The 26,457-nt window shown below is 40.9% G+C and overlaps 1 protein-coding gene across 1 annotated transcript in view; it reads left to right on the forward strand.

The window, feature by feature from the left end:
* Nucleotides 1-26,457, forward strand: part of LOC131677238 (elongation of very long chain fatty acids protein AAEL008004) — a 163,670-nt gene that overhangs the window by 117,666 nt on the left and 19,547 nt on the right. Inside the window, exons 4-7 of the mRNA XM_058956959.1 lie at nucleotides 13,043-13,123; nucleotides 13,226-13,388; nucleotides 23,818-23,954; nucleotides 24,762-25,118. Coding sequence (XP_058812942.1) covers nucleotides 13,043-13,123; nucleotides 13,226-13,388; nucleotides 23,818-23,954; nucleotides 24,762-25,118 — 738 coding nt within the window. The remainder of the gene's footprint in view (nucleotides 1-13,042; nucleotides 13,124-13,225; nucleotides 13,389-23,817; nucleotides 23,955-24,761; nucleotides 25,119-26,457) is intronic.

Raw genomic sequence — 26,457 nt, forward strand, 5'->3', positions numbered from 1 at the left:
TTTGCCACTGCAATAGCGTGATTTAACTTGTCAAAAGCAGCTGAAAGGTCCGTGTAGATAACGTCAGTTTGAAGGCCGTCCGACATAGCATCTGTAACATATGTTGTGAACGACAGAAGATTCGTAGATGTTGAACGTTTCGGCATAAATCCATGCTGAGTCTCGGAGATATACTGTTTGCAGTGGCTGGAGATGGGTTCCAACACAGCCATTTCAAACAGCTTAAGAACTGCGCTTAGCGTTGTAATACCACGGTAGTTGTCAACTACCTTTTTATCACCTTTTTTGTGAACTGGAAACATGAAGGAGGATTTCCAGAGTTCGGGAAATACTCCGGTTGTTAGCGACAATTGAAACAGATGACAAAGAGGTTCAATTAGACCGGCAGAGCATTTTTTTAGAATAATAGTTGGTATACCATCTGGGCCTGCCGAGGTTGAAGCCTTCATTTTGCTAATCGCCAGTTGTACCATATTATTGTCGATATTGATAGAGTTCAAAGACTGGTATGATTGAGGTACATTGAGAGCCGCGCGTGAAGCCTGGGTCGGTGTCAGTTTCTCGTTGGAGAAAACACTCGCGAACTTTTCAGAGAATAGTTGGCAGATCTCCTGTAAACTAGAGCTCATACGTCCTCCATAGCTCATCGTTGATGGCAACCCGGATTCCTTTCTTTGCTCGTTTACATGCTTCCAGAATGTTTTAGGTTCGGACTTCAACTTACGTTGCACGTTTCGCAAGTAATCGGCATGGCAACGCTTCGATGTCTTTTTATAGACTTGGTTAACATGAACGTAGTGTTGTCGCAGCACGTAGCCCCCAAACTTGGAGTACTTCTTCAGAGCGGCTCTTTTAGTCGCTTTTAACCGTCTCAGCTCGGCAGTGTGCCACGCTGGGTGCTTAGATTGAAGGCCACTTCTTTTGGGTACATAGCGATCGATAACAATCTGCGAGAGGAAACAATTGATTGAAATCAGCGATGATCCTTGTGAAGCTCCACTTCTAAGAGGCCAACACGGAAAGTGCCATTTATCAGAAAAACCTCCGTCATCAGAAACAAGACCACTAACCCCAGGAACACTGTTGGTGATATCCGTTCACCAAGACGTACGCATCAACAGCACCTGCGGCATCAGCAATAGGACGTTAACCGGAATCCACTTGGTAACGTTCCATAATTGCTCACTCCACATTAGGAACGAGCTGTTCGAAAATTTTGAACTAAGGTTCTATCAACCAACAATTTTGCCACTGCAATCAGGCAAAATACAAACTATGCAAATAGAGCGGCACGTAAACATATCAGAGCTACACCAACTCAACATAGCAAACAGAAACCGCCTCGAAATAGTTAACGTGGAACACCGACTTGGATTTTTATCGCTTAGCACAGCAGTTGTCCTCATTTTCGCATTGTTGATTTTTATACTTGTTAAATATTACCAGTTTACAAAAATAGAAAATTGCTCGGGACGAGCAATACTTGAAGGGGAAGCAGTTAAGCGCGAATCCGCCCTAACGACCATAAATGACAACTGAACCAAAAGCATCGTAGCAACACCCGAAATAGCTGAGCCAGCGTCGCGTACGTGGAACACGCGCGAACGACCAAACATCAGACCATCATGGGAGCCACCGTTACCAGGTGCAAGATCAGCAGTTCTAGGAATCAAGCTAGGGACTCAGGTGTTCGATAAACATTGAATAAATCAGTCTTTAGTGTGCTGTCGAGTAGGTTAGTTCGGTTTTACTTTTTAAAAAGAAACTTTCCAAAGCAGAGGCTTTCACTTATATATATATATATATATATATATATATATATATATATATATATATATATATATATATATATATATATATATATATATATATATATATATATATATATATATATATATATATATATATATATATATATATATATATATATATATATATATATATATATATATATATATATATATATATATATATATATATATATATATATATATATATATATATATATATATATATATATATATATATATTGTTTCCAAAAAAGGCGAATGACAATAGAGGTTAAAACCATTATAAATAATAAAAATAATTGTCTTTCGTATACTTGAAACGCGGATGTTTGCAACAGCAACTTTAACATCTTGAATCGGAATGTTCTCATTCTGAATCCTAAATCAATGCACAATGGTCCAGTATGTTTTTTCTTGTTTTTAGGGTCATTCGCCTCTTTGTCGGGTTAGAGAAACCTTTTTAGAAAAATCTCTAGCCCTATGTGCGGGGTTGGGAATTGAACCCAGGTGATCTGCGTACAAGGCAATCGATTTACCAACTACACTATCTCCACCCCCGGTCCAGTATGTAAATTTAGCAGGAATTTTAACTTTTTGCTTGAACTAAAATGTTTAGGAAAGTTGTTGTACTCTGTAAGCCTCCCCCCCCCCTTTCGTTCAAACAGAAGCTAGGGTGGTTCTAATTGTAGCAAGTGCTAAAATTGAGATGAAATTCTTCTTTATTTGTTTGTTTATTTGTTGTACCGTCACCAACAGACCGCTTGGCCCTAATGGTGGTTACTTAAACTAATTACATTTCAGAATACGCATTATTTTAGTTTTTATCGAATTCCTTGTCAGGTTGAAGTCAAACGCCGTCGCCACACTGTTAAACACACGCTGGAGTCCGGTAACAGCGCTCTGGCGCCCATAGTTAGTTCTCCTGAACGGGACTCGCAGAAGAGAGTTATTGCGCAGAGCTCGAACGCGAGCTTGAAGATCGAGGCGTCCGAGGATTGTAGGGCAATCCACCCTGGCAGACAGTAAGTTCGAGACGAACAGGGCTCGAGAGCAGTCCCTCCGGATGCTTAGAGTATCGAGCTGTATTAACTGACAACGGTTTTCGTAGCTCGGCAGCTGAAATCTGTCTTGCCAAGGAAGATGTCGGAGTGCAAAGCGTATGAACCGGCGTTGGACGGCCTCGATTCTGTCGACACCGTTCTGGTAGTAAGCGTTCCAAACAGCAGAACAATATTCCAGTGTTGAGCGAACCAGCGCGCAATAGAGAGATTTTAAACAGTATACGTCCTTAAAGTTTTTCGCTATTCGGAATATGAACCCAAGCTGTCTTGAAACTTTATCCACAATGGATGATGTATGTGATTTGAACGTTAGTGCCGAATCCATGATGACTCCGAGATCCTTGACGTTAGAGTGTCTTGGAATACTCGAGTCGAAGAGATGGTAGTTAAACTGAATCGGATGGCGTTTCCGCGTGAACGTAACGATTGAGCATTTGCTCGGGTTTAAAACCATTCTGTTTAGATCACACCACGTACTAAAGCTGTCCAGTTCCCGAAGCTCGGCATCGGTTTTATCCCGTATTCGTTGAAAAATTTTCATGTCGTCGGCAAAAGAAAGGCGGGGTCCTTGTAATTTGATGTTGACGTCATTAAAGTAGAGGAGGAATATCACTGGACCGAGATGGCTTCCTTGTGGGATGCCGGATGTAGCGAAGAATGGTGTAGATAGACAGTCCTTAATGCTGATTTGGAGTTGCCTTCCATCGAGGAAGGAACGCAGCGCAGTAGTTGTCCATGAATACCGAGTTTGTCCAGCTCCGATATTGCGATATCATGATTGATTTTGTCGAAGGCCGCAGATAAATCCATGTAAATAGCATCGGTTTGCAATCCGTCAGCGAATCCATCGAGTACATATGTTGTGAAGGAGAGCAGGTTAGTCGTTGGCGATCGTTTAGGCGTAAAGCCGTGTTGATCGTCTGCAATGTAGTGTTTGCAGTGAAAGAAAAGAGGGTCTAAGACAACCAGCTCGAATAGTTTTGATACTGCACTTAAACACGAGATTCCCCGATAATTGTCAATGTTCGATTTGTTTCCTTTTTTGTGAACTGGAAACATGTGCGCTGCTTTCCAGCAGGAAGGGAATGTTCCAGTATTGAGTGATAGCACAAAGACTCGCCGAAGTTGTTCAAGAAGCCCGCTGATGCACTTTTTGACAAAAATCGAGGGAACGCCATCTGGGCCCGGGGAACTAGATGCTTTCAGCTTGGAATTTGCTGCAAGAATGGCAGCATTATCGACAAAAATTCGGTTTATGGTTCGGCCTAGAGAAGGAGTTAGATTTGAAGCAGCAGCGACTTGTTGTGGGGAAAGGGTCTCGTCGGAAAAAACGCTTGAAAATTTGTCGGAAAACAATTGGCAAATTTCCTTAGTGTCGGCGCCTACCCGTTCAATACGATTAATGTGGACGGTGTGATACGGTGCCCAAATAGTAACTCCCTATTATAAAATACTGCGTACCAGTGCGATGTATAGAGATTTTAGACGATAAACATCATTGAAATGACGAGTGTTGCATTTTCCATGCGAATAGTTAGCTATGACGGAAGAAACATGTGCGGAAAACCATAGTTTAAGGTTAAGTGTGATAACTAGATCCTTGACGGATGTGACTCGTTCTACAAGAGCAGAACACATCAAGTATTCAAAAACAATCAGCGATTGTACTCGTGCGATAATGATTATATTGCATTTCTGAACGTTGTCATGGTTGTTGTAACACTATACATTTTCAGACCAGCTGCATCGTTCACGAAGAGCGCTAAGAGAAGAGGTCCGAGATAACTTCCTTGAGGTACGCCCGATGTAATGTGGAATGAATCTGAAAATCCACTGCGCTTTAGTTTTTCCACAGCTGGATTGATGAGGAACACGATCAAAAGCTTTTGAAAAATCTATACATACACCGCATCGAGCTGTTGGTTTTTTTCTACTTTATCAATTAGCGTCGACACGTGGTTCATCAGACTAGTAGTTGTCGAGCGCTTTCTTACAAACAATATAGTATTCCGAACTGATGATGTTTTACTGCGGGAAAGATAACATCTAACAACATAATCTCGAAAATTAGAGCTTAGAATTAAAGTCGTTGAAGTACAGCCGAAAAATCAAAGGGCCGAGAGGGTTACCTTGAGGAATAACTGATGAAACCAACCACTCTCAGTATACACAAACACTTATCTTGACGGCTAGACGACGATTTCTGACATTCATTGGAGAACATTAGTACCATAGCCAAGCCTATCCAATTTTTCTACTGCAATATCGTGATGAATCTTTTCGAAAGCAGTTGAAATGTCCGCATAGATTACGTCTGAAGATTCGTAGATGTTGATCGTTTCCGTTTAAATGCATGTTGAGTCTTGGTGATGTGCTTTTTTTTATTTGATAAGGCACGTTGCGTTAGCTTAAAGGTGCCAATTTTGTTTTGTTTTACATTTCAAACTGCTTAAAACTAGGGGATTACATATTGATTTTTTTTTAAAATGAAACTAATGCGATTTTATAGCTATCTTATATATCTACAGAAGGGGATAATATTATTTTCGTAAGATTAAGGGGGTCATTTAGTTTTTGTGGCAATATGGTTTGACATTTTTATCAGTGAGATTATTGGAGCAAATAACGTTTAACTAAGGGGGACAATTTTTCACGACTATCTTAAAAGTAGGAATAACTAGAGGGCATGATTGAATTTTGTAAAGATTCGTAATTATAGTTATTTTTGTGGGTAGTAGAGTTGGGCATTTTAAACGAGATTATATAATATAATAGTTAAAACTAGAAGAGACAAGAAGAGCTAAATGCTTCGTGATGATATTGGAGGGGGGGGGGGGGGTAGGGGTGTTACTTTTGGGTATAAGAGTCAGTGGAGGGAGGGTAGACAAAGATGGCAGGGAGAGAAAATTATTTCAGTTTCAGGCATCGTGAGATCAACGGATAGATTACAAACTCGGGTGGCCTTCATCAGGGGAATCATGTACTGGGACGCCGGGTGGTCCTCCTCAAGATGGCAGGGGTTTTTCCAGACGATTTCGTAGTACGGCTCAGATGTGGATCGGCTACATTTCGAGTTAAGCGTGTTATGTTCGTGCCGTAGGTCCCGTGTTTGTTGGCTCATTCGATACAGATGCTTTGATACAGGTGAAAGAGGGTTCTGAGAATGATAAGGAAAATAAGAAGGGGCAGTTAGACTTGTATATTGATGGTTTTCACAAAGGTGTATATAAGGGACATATAGAGGACATCGCGGCTTGCCAGCACATCTCGAACCGGGACGTCGGTTGGTCTTCCTCGGGCCCGCAGGGTATCCATTAGCCGAGACCTGGCGGAACTGTACTCGGTGCACGCCCAGACAATGTGCTCGATGTCGTGATAGCCGTCGCCACAAGCGCAGATACCACTATCCACGAGCCCAATACGCCGGAGATGTGCATCCAGCGTGTAATGGTTTGCCATGAGTCAGGACATCACACGAATGAAGTCACGACCCACATCCATCCCCTTGAACCAAGGTTTCGTCGATACCTTAGGGATTATCGAATGTAGCCACCTTCCCAGCTCCCCACTGCTCCACGAAGTTTGCCAACTTTCGAGGGTTCTCTGATGAGTAATACTGAAAAATTCGCTGAAGCAAATTGGTCTTTCGTAAACGTCTCCTTCTAAGGCACCCACCTTAGCTAAGGAGTCTGCCTGCTCATTGCCCGGAATGGAGCAATGAGAAGGGACCCATACCAAGGTAATCTGGAACGAGTTGTCAGATAAAGCACTCAGTAGCTCCCGTATTTTCCCCAAAAAATACGAGGAGTGCTTTCCATGTTTTATCGAGCGAATAGCGTCAATGGAACTGAGGCTATCCGAAACGATGAAGTAATGGCCTGCGGGTAATGTTTCAATGACTCCAAGGGTATACTGAATGGCAGCTAGTTCTGCGGCGTAAACTGAAGCAGGTTCACTGAGTTTGTAGGAGGCGGTGAACTTTTGATTGAAAATACCGAAGCCAGTGGAACCTTCGAGGTTTGATCCGTCAGTATAAAACATTTTAGAACAGTCGACTTCTCGGAATTTATTATAAAAAATGTTTGGAACCACTTGTGGGCGTATGTGGTCCGGAATTCCACTAATCTCGTCTTTCATGGATGTGTCGAAGAAAACAGTAGATTCAGAAGTATTTATGAAATGCACACGGTTGGGATTGTAAGAAGAAGGGTTAATATTCTGCGCCATGTAGTCAAAGTACAGGGACATGAAACGGGTCTGAGAATTGAGCTCAACAAGCCTTTCGAAATTTTCAATCACGACCGGGTTCAAGATATCGCATCGAATGAGCAATCGATATGAGAGTTCCCAAAATCGATTTTTCAACGGGATAAGGCCCGACAGCACTTCGAGACTCATCGTATGGGTCGACTGCATGTACCCTAAGGCGATACGCAAACAACGATACTGAATTCTTTCGAGTTTGATGAAATGTATGTTCGCGGCGGACCGAAAGCAGAAGCATCCGTATTCCATTACCGACAGTATCGTTGTTTGATACAACCTAATTAGGTCTCCTGGGTGGGCACCCCACCATGTTCCGGTTATTGTACGAAGAAAGTTGATCCTTTGTTGGCATTTCTGTTTCAGATACCGAATATGGCATCCCCAAGTACCTTTCGAGTCGAACCAGACCCCTAGATATTTTACTGTGAAGACCTGAGCGATAGTTTGACCCATTAATAGAAGCTGTAGTTGTGCTGGTTCACGCTTCCTTGAAAATACAACTAGCTCAGTTTTCTCCGTGGAGAATTCGATACCCAGCTTAATAGCCCAAGTAGACAAATTGTCCAAGGTATTCTGTAATGGTCCTTGTAGATTGACAGCTTTGGGTCCCGTAACAGACACCACGCCATCGTCTGCAAGTTGCCTTAACGTGCAGGAATTGTCAAGACATTCATCAATGTCGTTGACGTAGAAATTGTATAACAGGGGGCTTAGACATGAGCCCTGGGGAAGGCCCATGTAGCTAAATCGTGATGTCGATAAGTCACCATGCGAAAAATGCATGTGCTTTTCCGACAACAAGTGCTGGTGCAGCTTCTCTGAAAGAATGTTGATCGAAACTGAATCAAAAGCCCCCTTAATATCTAGGAACACTGATGCCATCTGCTCTTTGCTAGCATAGGCCATTTGAATTTCAGTTGAGAGCAACGCAAGACAATCGTTCGTCCCTTTGCCTTTGCGAAAGCCAAATTGTGTATCTGACAGTAAGCCATTTGCTTCGACCCAATTGTCGAGGCGGGATAGGATCATTTTCTCGAACAACTTCCGGATACAGGATAGCATTGCGATCGGACGGTACGAATTGTGGTCGGAGGCTGGTTTTCCTGGTTTTTGGATGGCGATGACCTTCACTTGTCTCCAATCGAGTGGGACAATGTTAGCCTCGAGAAACTTATTAAATAAGTTCAACAAGCGTCTCTTGGCAGAGTCAGGCAGATTCTTCAACAAGTTGAATTTGATTCTGTCTGGCCCCGGAGCTTTATTGTTACACGACAAGAGAGCAAGTGAGAACTCCACCATCGAAAAAGGTGTTTCGTTCGCGCTATCGTGAGGAGACGCGGCGCGGTAAATCTTCTGTGCCGGGGCGGAATCCGGACAAACCTTCTTGGCGAAATCGAATATCCAACGGTTTGAATATTCTGCACTCTCGTTAGTACTGTTTCGGTTTCGCAAACGCCGGGCCGTGCCCCAAAGAGTGCTCATCGATGTTTCTCTCGTTAGTCCGTCAACGAACCGGCGCCAGTAAATACGTTTCTTGGCTTTCATCAAACTCTTCATTCGCGTTTCTAACGTCGCATATTGTCGATAGCTAGCGGGTAACCCGTCGTCCCGGAAGGTCTTATACGCGGCGGCCTTCTCCGCGTACACGTATGAGCACTCTTTGTCCCACCACGGATTAGGAGAGCGTTTTTGTATGTTCGCGCCGGATACTGGCTTAGTCTGAGCTTGATTCGCGCTGTCGAGAATCAAGCCAGCCAAAAAGCTGTACTCTTCCTCCGGAGGAAGTTCTTGGGTAGATTCGATGTTGTCGGATATCGCGGCAGCATAGCTCTTCCAATCGATATTTCGTGTGAGGTCATACGAAATATTGATTGATTTCAATGGCCTTGAACCGTTATTGATTGAGACTACAATCGGCAGATGGTCGCTGCCGTGGGGATCAGGAATTACCTTCCACGTGCAATTTAACCGCAGCGTTGTTGAGCAAAGGGACAAGTCTAAGGCGCTCGGGCGAGGGAAGGTTAGTTCTGTAGAAGGAATAGCACTTTTTGATCCCCAAAAGCACTCCTCCATAGGGGGTGTCTCGATCCAGGCGAATAACATTAAAGTCGTGGAAGTTGAGATCTATGTCGGAAGTTAATCAAGTTTCACATAATGCAAATGCATCGCAACTCAAATTATTTATTAAAATTTTGAAGGAATCGATTTTCGGGATGATACTTCTGCAATTCCACTGTAGAACAGTGATCAAATCCGTGACCTCGTTCGATGAGTTAGCCATCGAAGGATACAATCGCTGGGAGGAGGGGCCATTTAGCAGTCAACTGCTTCAAAAATGTTCTCACTGTAGGGAGAAAAGCTAACATAAGACTTTTAATAGGATCAGTAATATTGAAAGTTTTTATTATCCAGTCCACTATGTCCGAGAGTTTTATAATTCCAGTGCTGTGATTACTCTCGAACTGAAACAAAGGAACACTTGGGATTTTTGATGTTCCTGGAAGTGCTGGGAACTCCGTCTCTGAGCTTAATCCTCCGAGACCAGGAGCTAATTGCTTCGGTTTGGTTGCAACACTTTTAATACATGTCACTTTCGGAGCCCCGTCAAGGGACACCTTCTGGCCTTTACAAGGAACTTTACGAGAGGAAATGTTCCTCCTCTTCCTATAAATTCTAGGCACCCTAGTAGATGTTCCCTCTTGTGGGTTACCAACCTCGCCCTCGTCAGGAGGCAAGTGAGTATAGATGTTTGCTGAGGATGGTAACGTAGCATTCTTTAACATTTCTGCGAAAGAATGTTTGGATCTTCCCGCAAGGGAACGTTTCAGTTTATCCCCACGTAGTTTGTACGCGGGACATGCCGAGATATCATGCAGACTCTCCGCACAGTAAGGACACTTTTCGGCTTGCTTGCTGCACGAATCATCTAGATGATTCTCCCCGCATTCTCCACAGCGGGCCTTATTGCTACAATGGGTGGCTGTGTGACCCAGTTGTTTACACTTTGTGCAATTCATGACCCGCGGCACAAACAGACGCACAGGCAGACGAAATTTGGCAAAGCGGTACCAGCGAAGGTCACCCGATAAGAGTTTGATTGGGGGTACGTTTTTGAACCATCCCCCGCAACTACTACTGAGTGCAAACGTTTGCACGCCGTGAAGGTGAATATATTACGCCGAAGAACAGAGCTAAGAAGACCGAAAAAACGGTGAGTTATCCCAAAGAGAAAGCAGTTTCGTAGGAAGCACAAGAGATGGCGGTTTTCAAAATCCGCATGTTCAGAGGAAAGCGAAAGGGAGACTTTTTTTGGGTTTCGAATTCATCTCATCAGTAACTAGAACAAACTTGAAGCCAATTTACATAATATATGTATATCTAAGTACTACTCCCCAAATGAGCCCCAGTTAAACTAGTCACACGACATATATGACGCCTAAAGCGACTGGCAAGTCACGAATGATGTCGCGGAAAGCCAACACAGTAACTCCGATTTGCTAACGAAAAAGCGAAAACGCTTGTTTCTTTGGTTAGGGAACTAAATGCCTGGTACTATGCAATATATACCAAGGATATCACTAGGAACTTGCCAGTTGCTTTACACGTCATATATGTCGTGTGACTGTTTGGATATATTGTCTAACTAGTGTTAATTTGGCCACTAGTCTTGATACATCGTCTAACTTGGCCCCAAGTTGGTGCTAGTTACTGACTAGATGTATTCGGAGCTCAAAAATCCAACTTAATTTAAGTTTGGCCTTGTGCCCTTAATACACAAATTGATGCAATATTACATACAAAAGGCAAACGCCCAGAGAATAATAATCTGAGGCAATTAAGAAATAGTGGTTGGCGCTTTGTCGTAGAGCATAAGGCGAAGCCGTAGGCTCCGAACGATATATCCAGGTATCTTCGGGTAAATATTGATTGTCGAGGTAAAGGAAGAAAAATTGACATACGCTGAATTCCTCCGGAAAGTGAGGATCGATCCGGTAGTAAAGCAGCTAAGAGAGAATGTGATAAAACACGGCCCCATTCAGAAAAGCGAGCCACTCTTTACACTGAGAAAAGGCGTCACGGTGAAGGTGCCTATAAGATGCCCATCGAACAGTGCAAAACCGAGAAGTGGTTACAAAAGGAGACGTGCGCTGACGGAACAATGCAGAGATGCACCAATGGTAGCTCGGATAAGAAAGGCACACGGCAGTACGCAGCCAGCATCTATATGGTTTTCGACAACCATAGCTAGCAAATTACAGAAGATAGGCCAAATCAAGCAAATTGAAAAATGTTTCAATTACATGGGCTTCGATAACCCGGCGGGAAACTGCAAAGACCCGGATAGATCTGATCTGTGCAGTGCGCACTGGAAAGGGTCACATTGCAAGAGAAGAAGCAACCGAAGTCCATACTTTGTACAATCGAAAGATCACATGACGGGAGGCTTCCTATGTTCAACGTATAAAAAGGCGATGGAAAGACAAAAGTCATGGAGGTAACCCAATTAAATCTCAACCATTGCGACACTGCACAACAAACTGTCGTGCAGCTGACATCAGAAATTCACTACCGAGTCGTATCAAGTTCGTATCGATAACGATAACTGGATAGCGAATACGGAGGGGATTGTGGCAATACACGTTATGAACAGATATCCCATATATGAAGTAGCTTTTAATTATTGAAGGTTTGTAATTGCCTAAATTAATCAAATTCTTATATATAATTGCTACGCATCCACTAGATGGACGATGGAGCAGTTTCACTGGATGCTAGATGGAGTTACCGGTGAGCTGATTGGAAGAAGACATGGTAGTCATCAGAGGAGATTTTAATGCTTGTTCGCAGAACTGGCACGTAACAGTTTGATTGTCATATCCACACAGCGTTGTCTGTGTATAGGGGGTGCCATGTTCCAGGGCCACAAAGGAAGGAACAGAGTGATGCAGCCGCAGTCTTACCACCCGAACACCGTTGGCGACGCCGGGAAAGGAATTTCTAGAAAAATCGCGTTGAACGGAGGCCACGTATTGTGACATGAATCTTCGGATTGCACTAGCAGGTGTACCCGCAGATAGATCGCTATATCATGCCTCTATAGAACTATCCTGTAGATATACGGGAATTTTGATCTTATCCGTTGGTCTCGAAAGCATTGCGTAATTGGTGTTTACCGGTGGATGGAAGCAGATTGAGAAATATTTTTTTCTGAGCACAATTGAGTTTGATTCTAGATATGCTTATTAAGAGCACAGGACCCTGATCTACAACTGGTAATCGAAATAAGTATAGTTTAAAAATCTACCATTCAAATTGAAAACTAAATGCTGGCTGTGATGCAAACTATGTCGCAGCCTTCTGAAAAGTGCTGTTACTCAGTTTTCTATAACATTTTCACAACAAATTAATTGATCCTTTTCTAGTATATTCACGAGTCACAAGCATATGAAAGATTCGCTGTAATACATGTTTCTCGGTGAACTTGTGACAAAAACGTCCTCAAGAGGTGATATATGTTTTGATTTCACTATTTAGATTTTTCATCTGAAAAAAATCTTGGGGAAGAGGGAAAATCGATGTTGCTATCGTTTTGGTCGTTTTAACGGTTAAAAGATCAAAATGGAGAACAGAAAAAATGTCCTATGACATCATACAGAAAATTATTTCTCCTATCAGTGATGCTTTCGATTTAAGCTATGTTAAATGTTATAAAATTTTTTTGATAGCAAGATATGTATTCACTTTGATTTTTTACTAAAGAAACGAATTTATTCAAGATCATATACTTCACCGGCTAAAAAAATATTCCAGAGCACCGTTCAACAATACTTTATGCCAAATATGATCCCTTCCTTTGTTTCTGATTTACTCGCAAAAAAAACAACTAATTTGTAAATGTAAATTTTCTCTCTCCTATCTTTACAGTATTTACAAAGTGGATGGTGGGGCCACTACAGCTTCAGGTGTCAACCGGTGGACTATTCCAACAATCCCCTTGCCTTGCGGGTAAGTTGCCGTTCCATCGAACAACGCATTTAGAATACCCCCTTAACTGATGTCGCTTTTTTTCCTTGTGCTTGAAAAAAATACGCAAAACAAACAAAATAGATGGCGCGGACGTGCTGGTGGTACTACATCTCCAAATTCACCGAGTTCTTCGACACGATATTCTTCATCCTGCGAAAGAAGTATCAGCACGTGTCGACTCTGCACGTGATCCATCACGGCTGCATGCCATTTTCGGTGTGGATGGGCATGAAGTTCGCTCCGGGTAAGTTTTTAGCAATAAGAGAAATGTGGTTGCGATCGACACAGTTTTTTAAAAGCGGTAAAGCTCAATAAAACAATGATGTCATATTTTTCGGGAAGATATCAAATGATTTGAGAGATACTGTAAACTACCAGATATGTGACTAAATCGAATTAAAATTAGAAACTGTGTGCTATATTACTCCCTACGGAGAATTTAGTCAATTTTGCATGTAGCATCTATCTGGTGTCATGTCAGTACCTGATACTGATGAGACGAATTCAAAACACAATCCATTACATACTAGAAACTGTGATTAAACCTTCAAATGTCCATCTTTACCGCCATCCTACCAACATTCTCAATGGACAAAATTCACCTGTGGCCACGACAGAGTAGCACTTGTTCCAGACTTGTTTACGTTAAGCCGGTTGTTCGCTGCTATTACAGCTGGAATGCTCGAGAGGCGATACCAACCAAACTGCCCTGATTATACAATCCCGCAAATATTAACTCACTGGCACAGGTTTTGCGCAGTGCTCTTCATCGTCTCTTCGACCGGTCGCTTATTGTCGGGGCCTGGTCTGGTTCAAGCACCAGCATTCCTTAACCAGTTCCAGTGGTTAAACGTATTTGTTTCCCTTTTTTTGCTGTTTATCGATGTACGCATAAACACTTGCACTGTACAGTGAAAACCCGCTAATCTGACGAGACGATTAATTACCATGCTCAGTCCCATCTGAAATATGTTGATCATACTTTACATAGGGGTCATTGCACCTCACAATCTACTTCGAATTTTCGAATAAACAAGACTTCACTGTATCGGAGTGTACTAGCAAATACCATCTGCACACGACCCGATACGGGACAGTTGATTGTCTAAGAGTCCGAACCGAGTCTCATATCATCATCGTATCACATTAGCTACTATCTTTCCCAATGCGATCAAATGCGCAAAAAGATCCACTTTTCCAACGAATTTATTGACCATTTCGTTCGAATGTATTAATAACTAATCGTCAATCGGGTCAAGTTCAGGCGGCCACTGCTGTTTCGATGTGTTTCTTTTTTTATCTCCACCGCCCCACGACCACCTAATGCTGAATGCGAACTTGAGATGTTTACCGATGTCCGTTTTATCACCCCTTCTCCCTCGGGTGCGGATCATATCATACCTGCTGGCTACCCACCATCTAGTGTTGGTAGCGGTGGTGCCTCTGCTAATTGCCATCATTGGTAGTAGTGACGGGTGCCCTCCAACGCATCGAATGGTGTAATATTGGTAAATCAAAATCACAACCCGCAACGGCCTACGAAATGCTATTGCCATCGATTTGTAGAATCTGGTTAGTGCATTTAGTAAAAGGGCGTAACACAGCATAATATGTATGGTCGTGTAAGCAACTTGTAAAACACACCTACCGCGGGGCCCTTTTCAACTTTACATCTCTAGCAATGTGTTATTTCGCTACTCTTCTGACACAACCGGTTTGTTTACATGACATAACAGCGAAACCGAAACCAAAACAACAGCAGCACCTACGACTACAACAACGGGGCTAACGAATTCGTTGTCGGATTGCGGAGGGCCCACCATTCCTCATCTGCATTATCAGCCTAGCGGCGATGCTAATACACCATCCCAACCGTCGCGACGCTCTGCTAGTGGAGATATAGGCCCGATGTAGGACAAGACCTACAAACCAAAGGGGGGAAAGAAAGAGCCACTTCACACGACCTTTCTCTACTTTTGCCTTTTTTGTTGTGTCCCCAGCTTCGCACCCATCATTATCATCACCTTTCATCGGTTTGTGGGCTGTGGGCGCTGCGGTGAGCGTAGGTGCCGAGGGATCACCACCAGATGAAAGGAAAAGTGTGTGGCATCCGCGTGTCTTCTTAAGTAATAATCCGCTGATGGAGGCGGCGAAGAATGCGACACCGCCGGTTTGATACTAATTTGGCTGCAATGAAGTAAAAAGTGAATGTCAGTTTGCCGATAAGGCAGACGCTTTGTCCCATGAACTACTATACATGATGCGCCCGTTGGCGTGATAGCTACAGTATGGCCTTTAAAAAAAAGTATGCAGAAATCATTACACATATTTTAGAAGCGTTTATCTCGTAAAATGGAATGAAAAGCAGCTTGCATTCGTAAAATAGAATCTAGCATGAAGATTCACTTCAACAAAAAAATTCTATTCAAAATGTTAGGCGCTTGCAATCAACAACTTTGTGAGCATCCGAAAAATGGTGGAGGATGGCAGCAAATTGCATAATTTTAGGCCTTTTGAATCTACAGCCTTGTGTTGTCCTGCATGGAGAATAAATTGATTTCATTCTCTTTCTGGAAAAGGACGACAATAAAACATAATTTCAAGAAAAAAAACTGTTTACAACTAGCATTTCTAATTTTAATGTTTACAGTAAAGAGCCTATTTTCCCCATTTTTATTATCCTGCCCTTTTTAAGTCATTGATTAGAGAAGTGTCTGTCATCTTTGCCGAACGCATTGAGTCAAATGGTGGGGTGAAAATCGTGACACACGATTCTTTGTGCTCAAAAACAAGAATCTTATCATATTCAGGTCATTTTTGTTATTATACTGCTTCTTAAGAATAAAGCAAAGATACCAGTTCTAATAGATTCCATCGATCGAAGGCCGAGTATTTAACGAGTAGAAAAAAACTATAGCTCATCGCGCTATAGTTTTTTTCTAACTTCTTGGATTTCATTGTGATGTCCTTAATTTTTCTCAATTCTTAGTCTTCATGCGCATAGTATTTTTACTACTTGTAAAGTTTGCTTTATGATAAGCATGGGATTAGAGTTAGATGAAGTATCGACAATTAAATTTGAATGTTTATCATTTCTAGGAAATAACATATACGCTCCATGCATAGAAGATCACCGGAACCAGAATGTCAGGTATCGGAACATTGGGTGGTCATCCTCGGACTCGCAAGGAGTATATAATTCAAAATCTGGCTTCAAGATATTCAGTACATCACCAAACAACATGCTCAATGTACTGGCAACCCGCTTCGCAAGCACGTATTCATTCTTCTTGAGTTTTTCAATGCGCATCCAGCGGGACATGATCGTTGACAACATTCGATTAAAGTCCCGAAACGAATCCAGTGCTTTGAACTTTGATACCTTAGGAATAATTGAGAACGCAGTCAGTGTCTCGGATCTCCATCATCCCAAAAGAGTTGCCAACTTACAAGCGTTCTCTGGCTGGACGCACAATTGGAAAATATTTACCGTAGTGATAATATCACAGTTTCGTGAAGTGGATTATGATGGATTCATAGTCGAATAATTTGTATCCAAGCCGTGCAGACTACAGTGACAAGACAAAAATGACCCCCATCGGCCCACTGCTGAGTCAATTCCTAAGTCTAGTTACCGGACTAACGTGCCTTATATTTGGTTGGGACTATTCGACAATTTAGGCGAAGAAAATCAATTTGCTACCATTTCGCCGCTAGATGGTGTGGTATGTATATGTTTATTACCAAATGTAAGAATCGTAAAAATAGTTCTAGTGTCTGCAACTTTGTCGAAGACTACAAAACTATCCAACTTTTTGACGGAAAAAATATTCTTATTACGTAGCTATGTCTGAGTTAGTTTTGCGCGGGGCCTAACAGAGCTTGGCAATGATCACGACCTTTTTTTTGGTGGAAAAATGGAACGGTTTAGCTAAATAGTAACTTTTGCAAAATTCCAATGCAACTCATATCATCTGTAAGCGTCTTTTTTTGCTTCGAAAATTTTAGTTCCACATTTCTCCGAATAGAGGAAGCAACACTCACTTCCATTGAGAGAAATAGAACATTTTCAGAATAACTACTGGAAAGTGTTTGTTCTAAACGTTGTAAAAGACTCCCAATTTCTATCTCTCTCCGAAGAAAAATAGGGTTGGCTCCCTTTGTATGTTGAAACAAATAACTTAAATTTTCGAATCAGAAAATGGCACATAGCACCTGAAATTACAGCTTTTCCGCAAAACAACTAACAATTCCTAGTTCCACCAGGCGTCTCTACTTCAAAATTTGAGCTAAATCGGGCAAGTCTAGCGACCGGACCAATGTTTTCGAAGTTTGTATGGGATTTTTCGACAATTTACACGAAGAAAGGGCACCTAGATTGCACTTTCTCCGCTAGATGGCACTGTATGCATTAGCTAATCAACTGCAATTGAAAATGAAAAAGACAATTATTTTTTGCCTCCGACTTCGTCAAAGACTGCAAACCAAGCCATTTTCCTTAGAAACTATTAAACTTTCATCAAAGTGATGGCTGAGTCAGTTTCACATGGGCCTAACATGGTGGTAAATCAGTAGTGGATTCGAATAACCTTTATTTTTTGCAAAACATTGGTTGGGTTTAACTGCATACACTGAAGTCTTTTTTATGCGGATTTGTAACTTGAATTTTTTATGCAGATTTTCAAAGTTATGCGGTACGTATCCCCCGCATAAAAAAGACTTCACTGTACTATGTTTGGAACTATTCTATTAGATGATATGAGTTCTTTTTTGACTACAATATTTTAGTTCCATATTTCAGCGCATAGAGGGCGCCAACACTAACTTTTAAAGAAAGAGAGGTAGAACATGGACGTATTCACGAGAATTGCTGGAAATGGTCTGTTCTGCAACTTTGTAGAAGGCAGTTGATTTCTATCTATTTCCGTTGGTAAGTTGATGGTGGCGCCATCTATGTGGTGAAATGGGAAACTGAAATTTTCTTGTTAGAAGATGATCATGTACTAAAATTCGTTGAAACATACTATTCAGCTAAATCCAACCAACGACTGATTCACCACCAATTGCTGTTAGGTCTCATCCAATACTGACTCAGACATCACTTCATTCAAAGTTAATGACTTCTCCCAAGGAAGTGGGATTGATTTGCAGTCTTTGTAAAACAGTAAAATTATTTTTTTTATTTTCAATTACAGTGATAAACTGATGCATACATTGCCAGTTAGCGGCGAAAATGAGGGTTAGTGGGCTGTCTAAAAACTCCATACTAGGGACTAGGAATCGACTCAGGGGCCCCTTTGATGGGCCTTTTTTTCTTGTCACTAGTGGTGACCCAATGTGCTCTGCAAAAGCAATAATCTGTTCATCTGTCAGAGACTATCTTTAGTTCTGCTTTTCCAGGAGCGAGGAAATTCTTAATATATAGGAAGAACTTGATTGAGAGCAGAGTGGTTTGCACTTGATTCGCTGCTTTCATTTTTCTAAAGTTTGTTAGACCCAAATTAAAAGCATACCTCGGGACCTGTGAAATCAGATGCCGCTCCCTTTTCCTTCTAGTCTATCCCATGGTTCAACTCTTTCGCCCTAGGCGGTTTCCATGCATTCACGCTCAAGAACAGGTTTCAATTGCATATACTTTCGCTTGAAAAATCGGTGTGGGGTTAATAGTAGCCTAGGTAGCTGGTTCGAATTCTATTTCACCGACTGCATTCTCAATGTTCGATTCAGCGGCGAGAAGTTTTTTTCTGACTCCTCCGGAATCGTGCAGGGTAGTCACTTGGGCCCGCCAGTGTTGCTGCTCTATTTCAACGATGCCTACAGTAACATCTAAACTATTCAGATGGGAAACTGCCACGATAAAAGATCTCGGCCTAAATTTTTAACCGAAGCTCACAATCAAGCTGCGTATCTTTTTTCCAATCGGTTCTGTCGATTTTAAGCCTCAGCGCCTATTGCAATATAGAACGTCACTTTTGATATAGCTACCTTGCGTGAGTTTGGATTATCGTGTTTTGTTTTGTCGCCTTTCTTGTTCTGAAGCCATTTTTGTAACCACTGGTCCAATTTCGATGAAATTCTTCTGATGGTAATATTGCAATTAGTTTTAGTCAAAATTTTGTCAATTTTTACCCACACGCTGTAAAATTCTAGACATTCGAGTGCGTCCGTTTTTTCGATAAAGTTCTTTTTAAATATATCTTTCTAAGAATATACGTTACCAAAAGTTTCAATGAGGATTTGATTGTCTTTTTCCAGATATGTTGAGAAATAGAACGATTTAAATCGAAAATAAAGCGAAAAATTTAAAGCGAAATTATACAAAAATTAATTACAACTATCAATTTTTTGGTTTGCTTGTGTATTACATTTTTACCAGGTTTATACTTACAGGCAGGGTCACATTATGGACGTACTTAAGGCAAACTTATCGAAAAATGAATAAGTTGAATTGTCGAAATGAAAACTGGGATTCGATTCTGCTGTTACTAGTGACTCCAGTCCCAGTCCGTATGGATGCAGAACTATCACTGCGCATTAGTAATACGGGTATTGAAACTTCTGCTACTAAGTGATATTTTTATAGGTAATCCTCACCATTCTTCCGCTCAAAGGTTCCATCTATTTTCTACCTGTTTTTCCAACGGGGAAAGCAGTGCGAAATGGTGAGTTAAACGAAAACAATTATGTTAAAAAAATTACCCCAGAGCCAGAATTCAAACCTGCAACCCTTGGGACTCCGGCCCAATGCACAAGCCCTTATGCTATCTATGGACTTTGATGACGTGCCGTGAAGATCGCATGATTATCGCATTGGCGATAGTGATTGTAAAATTTTCTCTAAAGGGAGATTACACAAAATCGCCGCTGCCACCCAACACATTTGTTCTATTTAATTTCCCAGCTATATACCAAGGTTTTCATTATCGTCTGGTGTCTGGATGGATTCATTATCCATCGAACTTATGTGGATGCAGAGCCAATGGAGACTGTCGATCTCTGTTCCTTTCCCAGTTAACAGAGGTACGACTAAAGTTGAATTAAACAAATAATTATTTTTTTGGGGTCTTAACGTAAGTGCCAATTCCTTATTTATGACTTTGGGCTGGAGTCTCAAGGGTTGCAAGTTCGAATCCTGCCTTTGGGGTGATTTTTTCACATAAATAATTCCTTTCGTTTAACTCAGCATTTCGATCTGTTTCCCCGTTGGATACCACCAACAAGTCTTAAATAAGGCATTGGCATTTAAACCAAAACAATGAATTGATTGCTTTATTTGTCGCAAACGTGTTTGGACGATTGAGTACAAAAGAAATTCTTCAACTGTTCCATGACAAACCAATCTCGCGGGCAACTATTTACGTTGTTTCGACGGAAAAAACCAGAAAATTAAAAGAAATGCTGTTGCTCTCCAAAATTAAGTGCAAAGGAAAATGTGGTATGGTATGGTTAACAAATCAATACGCAAATTGGCACCGTAAACCGGGCTAACATTGATCATTTTTAGAAGTAATCATTACATATTTTTAAACGAAACACATAATGGCAAACTAGCAAAAATGTTTGTATAAGCAAACTATTAAAAATTAATTTGGCACATCCGACTCTAAAGAAAAACAAAAACTTGCTTGGAATTTTAGCAAGATGTTGAATAAAAATTAATAAACACTCTCCGAAGCTTCCTAAAAATAAGTTCAAGTAAAACTTCGGACTTTTGTATATTTTGTACTCAAAAATCGAGCAATGTTTTCAAAAAATATAACAAGTATTTTAGAAGTTTTTGAATAAAACTCATTTCAAATTTGAATGATTAGGTAGACTATTCTAGTTGAATAAGAGTAATCTACGAAAAAAGCTTCGAGTGATCAAAGCCACCCCGGTTTACGATACACAATTTTGATTAGCATAAACCTAGGCGAGCAAGAAAATATTCAGCGAAACAGCTATGAAATACAAATTTGCTACCGTACACTTCACCGTAAACACCGTAAAAAATTCATTATTTTGGATGATGAATCGTATTTTACATTTTTGCACCATAAATTAAATCAAGAGTACTTATTCAAAAGGTCCTAAGTGACATTGAGCTCGAACTGAGAAAAACGAGTTTGAAGTTTCATGGACCTAAAACAAATCCCTATTAGAGAACAAATATGCGTTTTGATAGAACAATTATGCCAATATAGTCTAAGGACTATGCTCTTTAGGTAAATAATACTAAAAACATGAAATGTTTAGCGCTAATGTAGTTTTTAAGCGCTTTAGAATGATGCGTCCTTTTGAAAATTATAGGACCTTTCACATAGGTCTTTTTTCGGGTCCAAGAATCATACGACGCTGCACATACGGTTTTTTTCAGCAAAGGTAGCTCTTACGACGAATACTGAATTTCTTCAAAGTTTTCGACAAAATGAGCACCGGAATACGAATGTTCTTCATTACTATGGTAAATAGTTGCACTGGATTTAACAGAAGTCTTGCAGAAAAAAATGTGGGAAACTTTAGTTTATATTAACAAATCATTGGCTGGAAGTGGTTAAAACCAACGAATGACATGTTACTTTAGAATAACTAAGCTTTCCAATTATCATTTAATTTATTATACTTACTAAATTCAACTTCGAAAATAAGTCGCATGAACAGAAGAAAATAATTTCTTTTATTTTGCTGCTTAGGACGTTTTTACTAGGTACCTATGTGCAGTGGGAAAAACATAGAATGAAATGAATCTTGCGTCGTTTTTGCATGGCGCCTATGAGCAGTTGCAGAGGTTTTGAAATATTTCGCGCATAGGTCCTTTCATTTTAAAAGGTCTCAAGTGCAAAATTTCAAAATATGATCATGAAAACTTTGCGACTTTTTATATAATGCTTGTTATTTTGATAAATACTGAGTATAATGAATCCTGGTTTTCGGTATTCGTTAGCTATGCTGTAATCACATGCTGTGCTGCAAATAACTCAGTTTGTTTACATTTGACACTAAGGACCATTTGAATCAGCACTCTTGAAATGGTCTTTACACCAAACTATGTGGAACACGTCGGCTAATCGAACACTTAGGTGTTGCAGTTGGAAATCATTTCTGAGAAAGGTGATCAGTGCCACTGATCCTTCCAAACAATACTAGAGCGGTTGATGCAGAAGTTTATATCAGTAAATGCTTGCCTAAAATGAGGCAATTCATATAAAAATATTCAAAAATCGGTGGATTGGCTGAATAAACAAAAATACTATTTTGCGCTAAAAAAGAACCTGCCACAGGCACGTATAATCGAAAATGTTTGGACTGTTATCAAACGTATGAGGTGCGACGAAGGTTGGGAGGCTCCAAACGAGTAGCAATTGATTTCTCGAATCAAGCGAAGATTAAAAGAAATCATCATCATAACCGCCGAAAATCGTTGACAACGGTCCATTAAGTGCGCTGTAAATCAATGGTTCGAAAGGTTATAGATATAATGAAATACCATTTAGACGAAAGTTTAATTGGGTATATTGTAACGACATATAATTAGCAAGGGACTGGAAGATGAAGTATTTTTCAAATATTAAGAGCCATACTACACAAGGAAGAGCAAGGATTTGAAGTGAGAAAGTTTAGAAAAGCGTGGAGTAGGGTCAATGAACAAGCTTAGAGTTTCCCGGTTACTTAACTCTTTGTCTTCTGCAACGCAGGAGTCAGGATCTTTTGGCATTAACCCATTCATGCCCATGTTGTTTGTGGACAACAACGTTTTTAAGCAGCTATAACTTTTGATTTAGGCAAGATTTGCTCACAAAAACAAGTAAGACTCATAAATGTGACTATTGGCTTTCATTTGAGTGTGAACAGTTACAAGGATCAGCTCTAAAACTGAAGTTATTGCAATTAGTCTGATTGAACTCCGATGGAGCAGTGCTGCCAGGGACAGTTTACGTTGACGACGGAAAATGAATTTTTCATATAACTTTGTTAAGTTGCAATATTAGTGAAAACTGATAAAACTTATCAATTTAGATTATTTTTGGCTACGTTTTCCACGCAGTTGGACTATTGGAAATATTCTAGGAGAATTGTATTGAGCATTGGAAGGTAAAAATTGAGCAGCTTCTAGCACTGTCATGGAAAGACCTACCTTTATGAAAAAAGGTTTTTCGTGTTTCTTGACCTCACCGTTCTCAAGAAAAAATAGTTTTGAAACCCTACATGTACTAGAAAAAAGTTGGGCATGAAAGGGTTAAATGCGAATCACCTGAGTCTGCGGCATGTCCGGACAAGCGTAAAGTCAATTTAATGACTTATGCTGGATGTTTTGTGTTCAAATGGCATACATTGACAATTTGTTTAAAAACATTCCGAAAGCGTGTTACCTTCCTTCCTTGTTACCTTATCTTCTTTTCAACATGAGCTGTGCTATGGCATATGGTCTACTTGGTGGTCGAATCGGCTGCAGTATACTGATGAGATGAAATCGAAACTTTAAACACATCTTGTTAAATAAAAAAAAACCCTTCGAAATCATATGCAAAGTTTCTTGCGAAACTGGGAAGACCGAATGCAATCGTTACGATAATCGAAACGAAAACGTAGGGTTTTCGCGATATAAAAATAAGCCATCTCCTTATGCGCCAATTGTTTAGTGATAAAACTGATCAAACTTCCCTTTGGTAACCGACTCATTTCTATACTTACAGGTGGTCACAGCACATTCTTCGCCATGTTGAACTCGTTTGTACATATTGTTATGTATTTCTACTACATGGTAGCAGCCCTTGGACCAAAGTACCAGAAGTACATCTGGTGGAAGAAGTATCTCACCGCTTTCCAGATGGTAAGTTCCACATACAATCGACCAATATCTAGTTTAGTTAAGTTGGCTTAGATTTAGCAAGCAGTTCATGAGTATGGGATGTATCAGTTCGTTCGCTGTGGAATACTTCATTATTTTGAGGCCCTGTGATTAAGATTCCATTAAAAGTAAAAATGATATTGGCTCTTGTTCAGGTGTTATAATATTAGTAATATTGAGATGAAATAGTTGCATTACAGCTTTTAACAATGCAATGCTTTGACAAGGTTTTGAACAGCAGTTTACTTCTTGACTGCTTCGAAGAAATCTCGACGCGTGACCAATAAAACATAAATTCGAATGATTCTGTAGACAGGTCTATTAAAGGCCTGTTTTCAACTCCTAGAAATTGTTTCGAATCTTTTAATTTATGGAGCGTTACCGCTTTTTTCCTGAAAAATATTTTCGATGGCGTTTACGTCCCATTTGCATAAAAGGGCAGATTATCATTCTATTCAATAAATTGCCTAGCACGGAAATGTCAGCTACCTACTACGCAGGATTATCATACAGCGATCACTCACAAATCTTAAACCGACGCCTATTGAATATTCTAGGTGCATTCAATGCCAAAGTGCGACCGGTAATAAAGACAAACTAGATCGCCGCAACCCGGTTCGTAATTGCGGTATAGTCTACCAGCAGGGTCGTGCTCACTCTAGGCCATCCAGTTCGCGTAACGCACCGCGGTACCAATTACATCTAAATTAGATTCTAGCCAGTCGCCCTTTTGCTTTACAGCAGCAGCAGCAGCAACATCCTATTAATGGTTCCAATTTCCACTTCCAGGTACAGTTCGTGGCAATCTTCACGCACCAGTTCCAGCTGCTGTTCACCCAGTGCGATTACCCGAAGGGCTTCATGGTATGGATCGGTCTACACGGTGTCATGTTCCTGTTCCTGTTTTCGGACTTTTACAAGCAGGCGTACAGTAAACGGAGGACAGCCATCGCGAAGCGGGCAGCCGAGCAGTTGCAATTGCAGCAGCAGCAGCAACAACAACAACAGCAATACGATGCCCTCACGCACAACGGCACCAGCAATGGAGGTATCAGTCAGCACCTCAACGGGCATCATCTCGCCTATCAGAACGGAAAACTGTCGAACGGGGACCTGGCAAATAATAACCAGACGGGTGCCTGCATGGTAAGTTGCAGTCATTTTTTTCGCAATCAACCGTCAAATCAATTGAAGCATTCACAGCAAAAAAATTCATTAGAACGTCAGTCGTCCCTTACGATCAAATTGAAGTTTGTTTGACGTCGTAAAAGTTCAAAAGTTGTAAAATCATGCTTCGGTCCTGATAATTACCTCAACGCGTCATTGGAGTAACAAAAAATCCTTGACGCTTCAGCACCTTTTTAATACCGGAATGTAAAATCCAGCAAATGACGAAGATGATTCTTTGCAGAGCTTTTTTGTTCGACTACTACTCTTGGGTTAATTCTTTTGAAACATCCTTCCAACTTGCACGGTATGCGTGAAAGGCAAAAAGATCATGGATCTATCGACAAAAACTAGCGAAGCGAAGAGTGAGGCCACTGTGGTGGAATGATTGGCACACTGCATAACACCACTGCCAGGGCTTCGATTGTCGATCGTTAGCTTTGTACTTGATTTGCCCTCTCTCTCCTCTCTCTCACACACTTTTTCGTTCGGCAAGTTAGCACAAGTCACGCTGCGAAGTAGTGTTTCAAATTAGCGGAAAACAAGAAGAAAAGTGCCCAATCAGGAACTGATGAGGCATTTCAAAAGTACACATAAATTGCAGCCCATTACCAGCCACCCAGAGCCTACGGTGGTCGCTTGGATGATGATTGGTTTAGGTTAGAATTGCGTGCATGTTTTTGTTTGATAATCGCGTGTTTTGACGTCATTCTACGAGGGTAGATAATTTTATCATATTATTATGAATTAAGATATGCTGACTGAACAATCTGAGTTGTGTTCTGAATCTTGACTCGATCTTGGACCGTCACTCTACAATACACAGGCAGCTAGTGTGGGGTTTTTCCTGGATGTTGATGAACTTATCCAGGAATTCTGCTGTACATCACTTCGGTTGATTCTTTACCTTATCACGCAACATACAGATTCAACTGAAGTCTTCTGGTGTGATTTTAATGGTTAATTCCCATAACAAGGATATATGTACACAAAGTAAATATATGTAGTAAGATGCCATTAGTTCTTTTGACATATACAAGTTGGATTGCCTGTGGAGAGTAGCATGAGGCAATCGTTCCTTCCCTTCCGCCCCTCCCTCCGAAAACCGAATATGGTTATCTGATAACAATCCATTTGCCTCAACTTAATTGTCGCGACGTCGTTGGATAATTTTCTCCAATTCTGCTATTTCCTGATCCATGGTAGCATTGCAATCGGACGATACGAGTTTTGATCGGAGGCAGGTTTTTAAATGACCAGTCACGCAGGACAATATTCTGATCTAACTTGTTGAATAAATTGAACAAGGGTCTTTTGC

The sequence above is a fragment of the Topomyia yanbarensis genome, chromosome 1 (assembly GCF_030247195.1).
Source record: "Topomyia yanbarensis strain Yona2022 chromosome 1, ASM3024719v1, whole genome shotgun sequence".
NCBI lineage: Eukaryota > Metazoa > Arthropoda > Insecta > Diptera > Culicidae > Topomyia > Topomyia yanbarensis.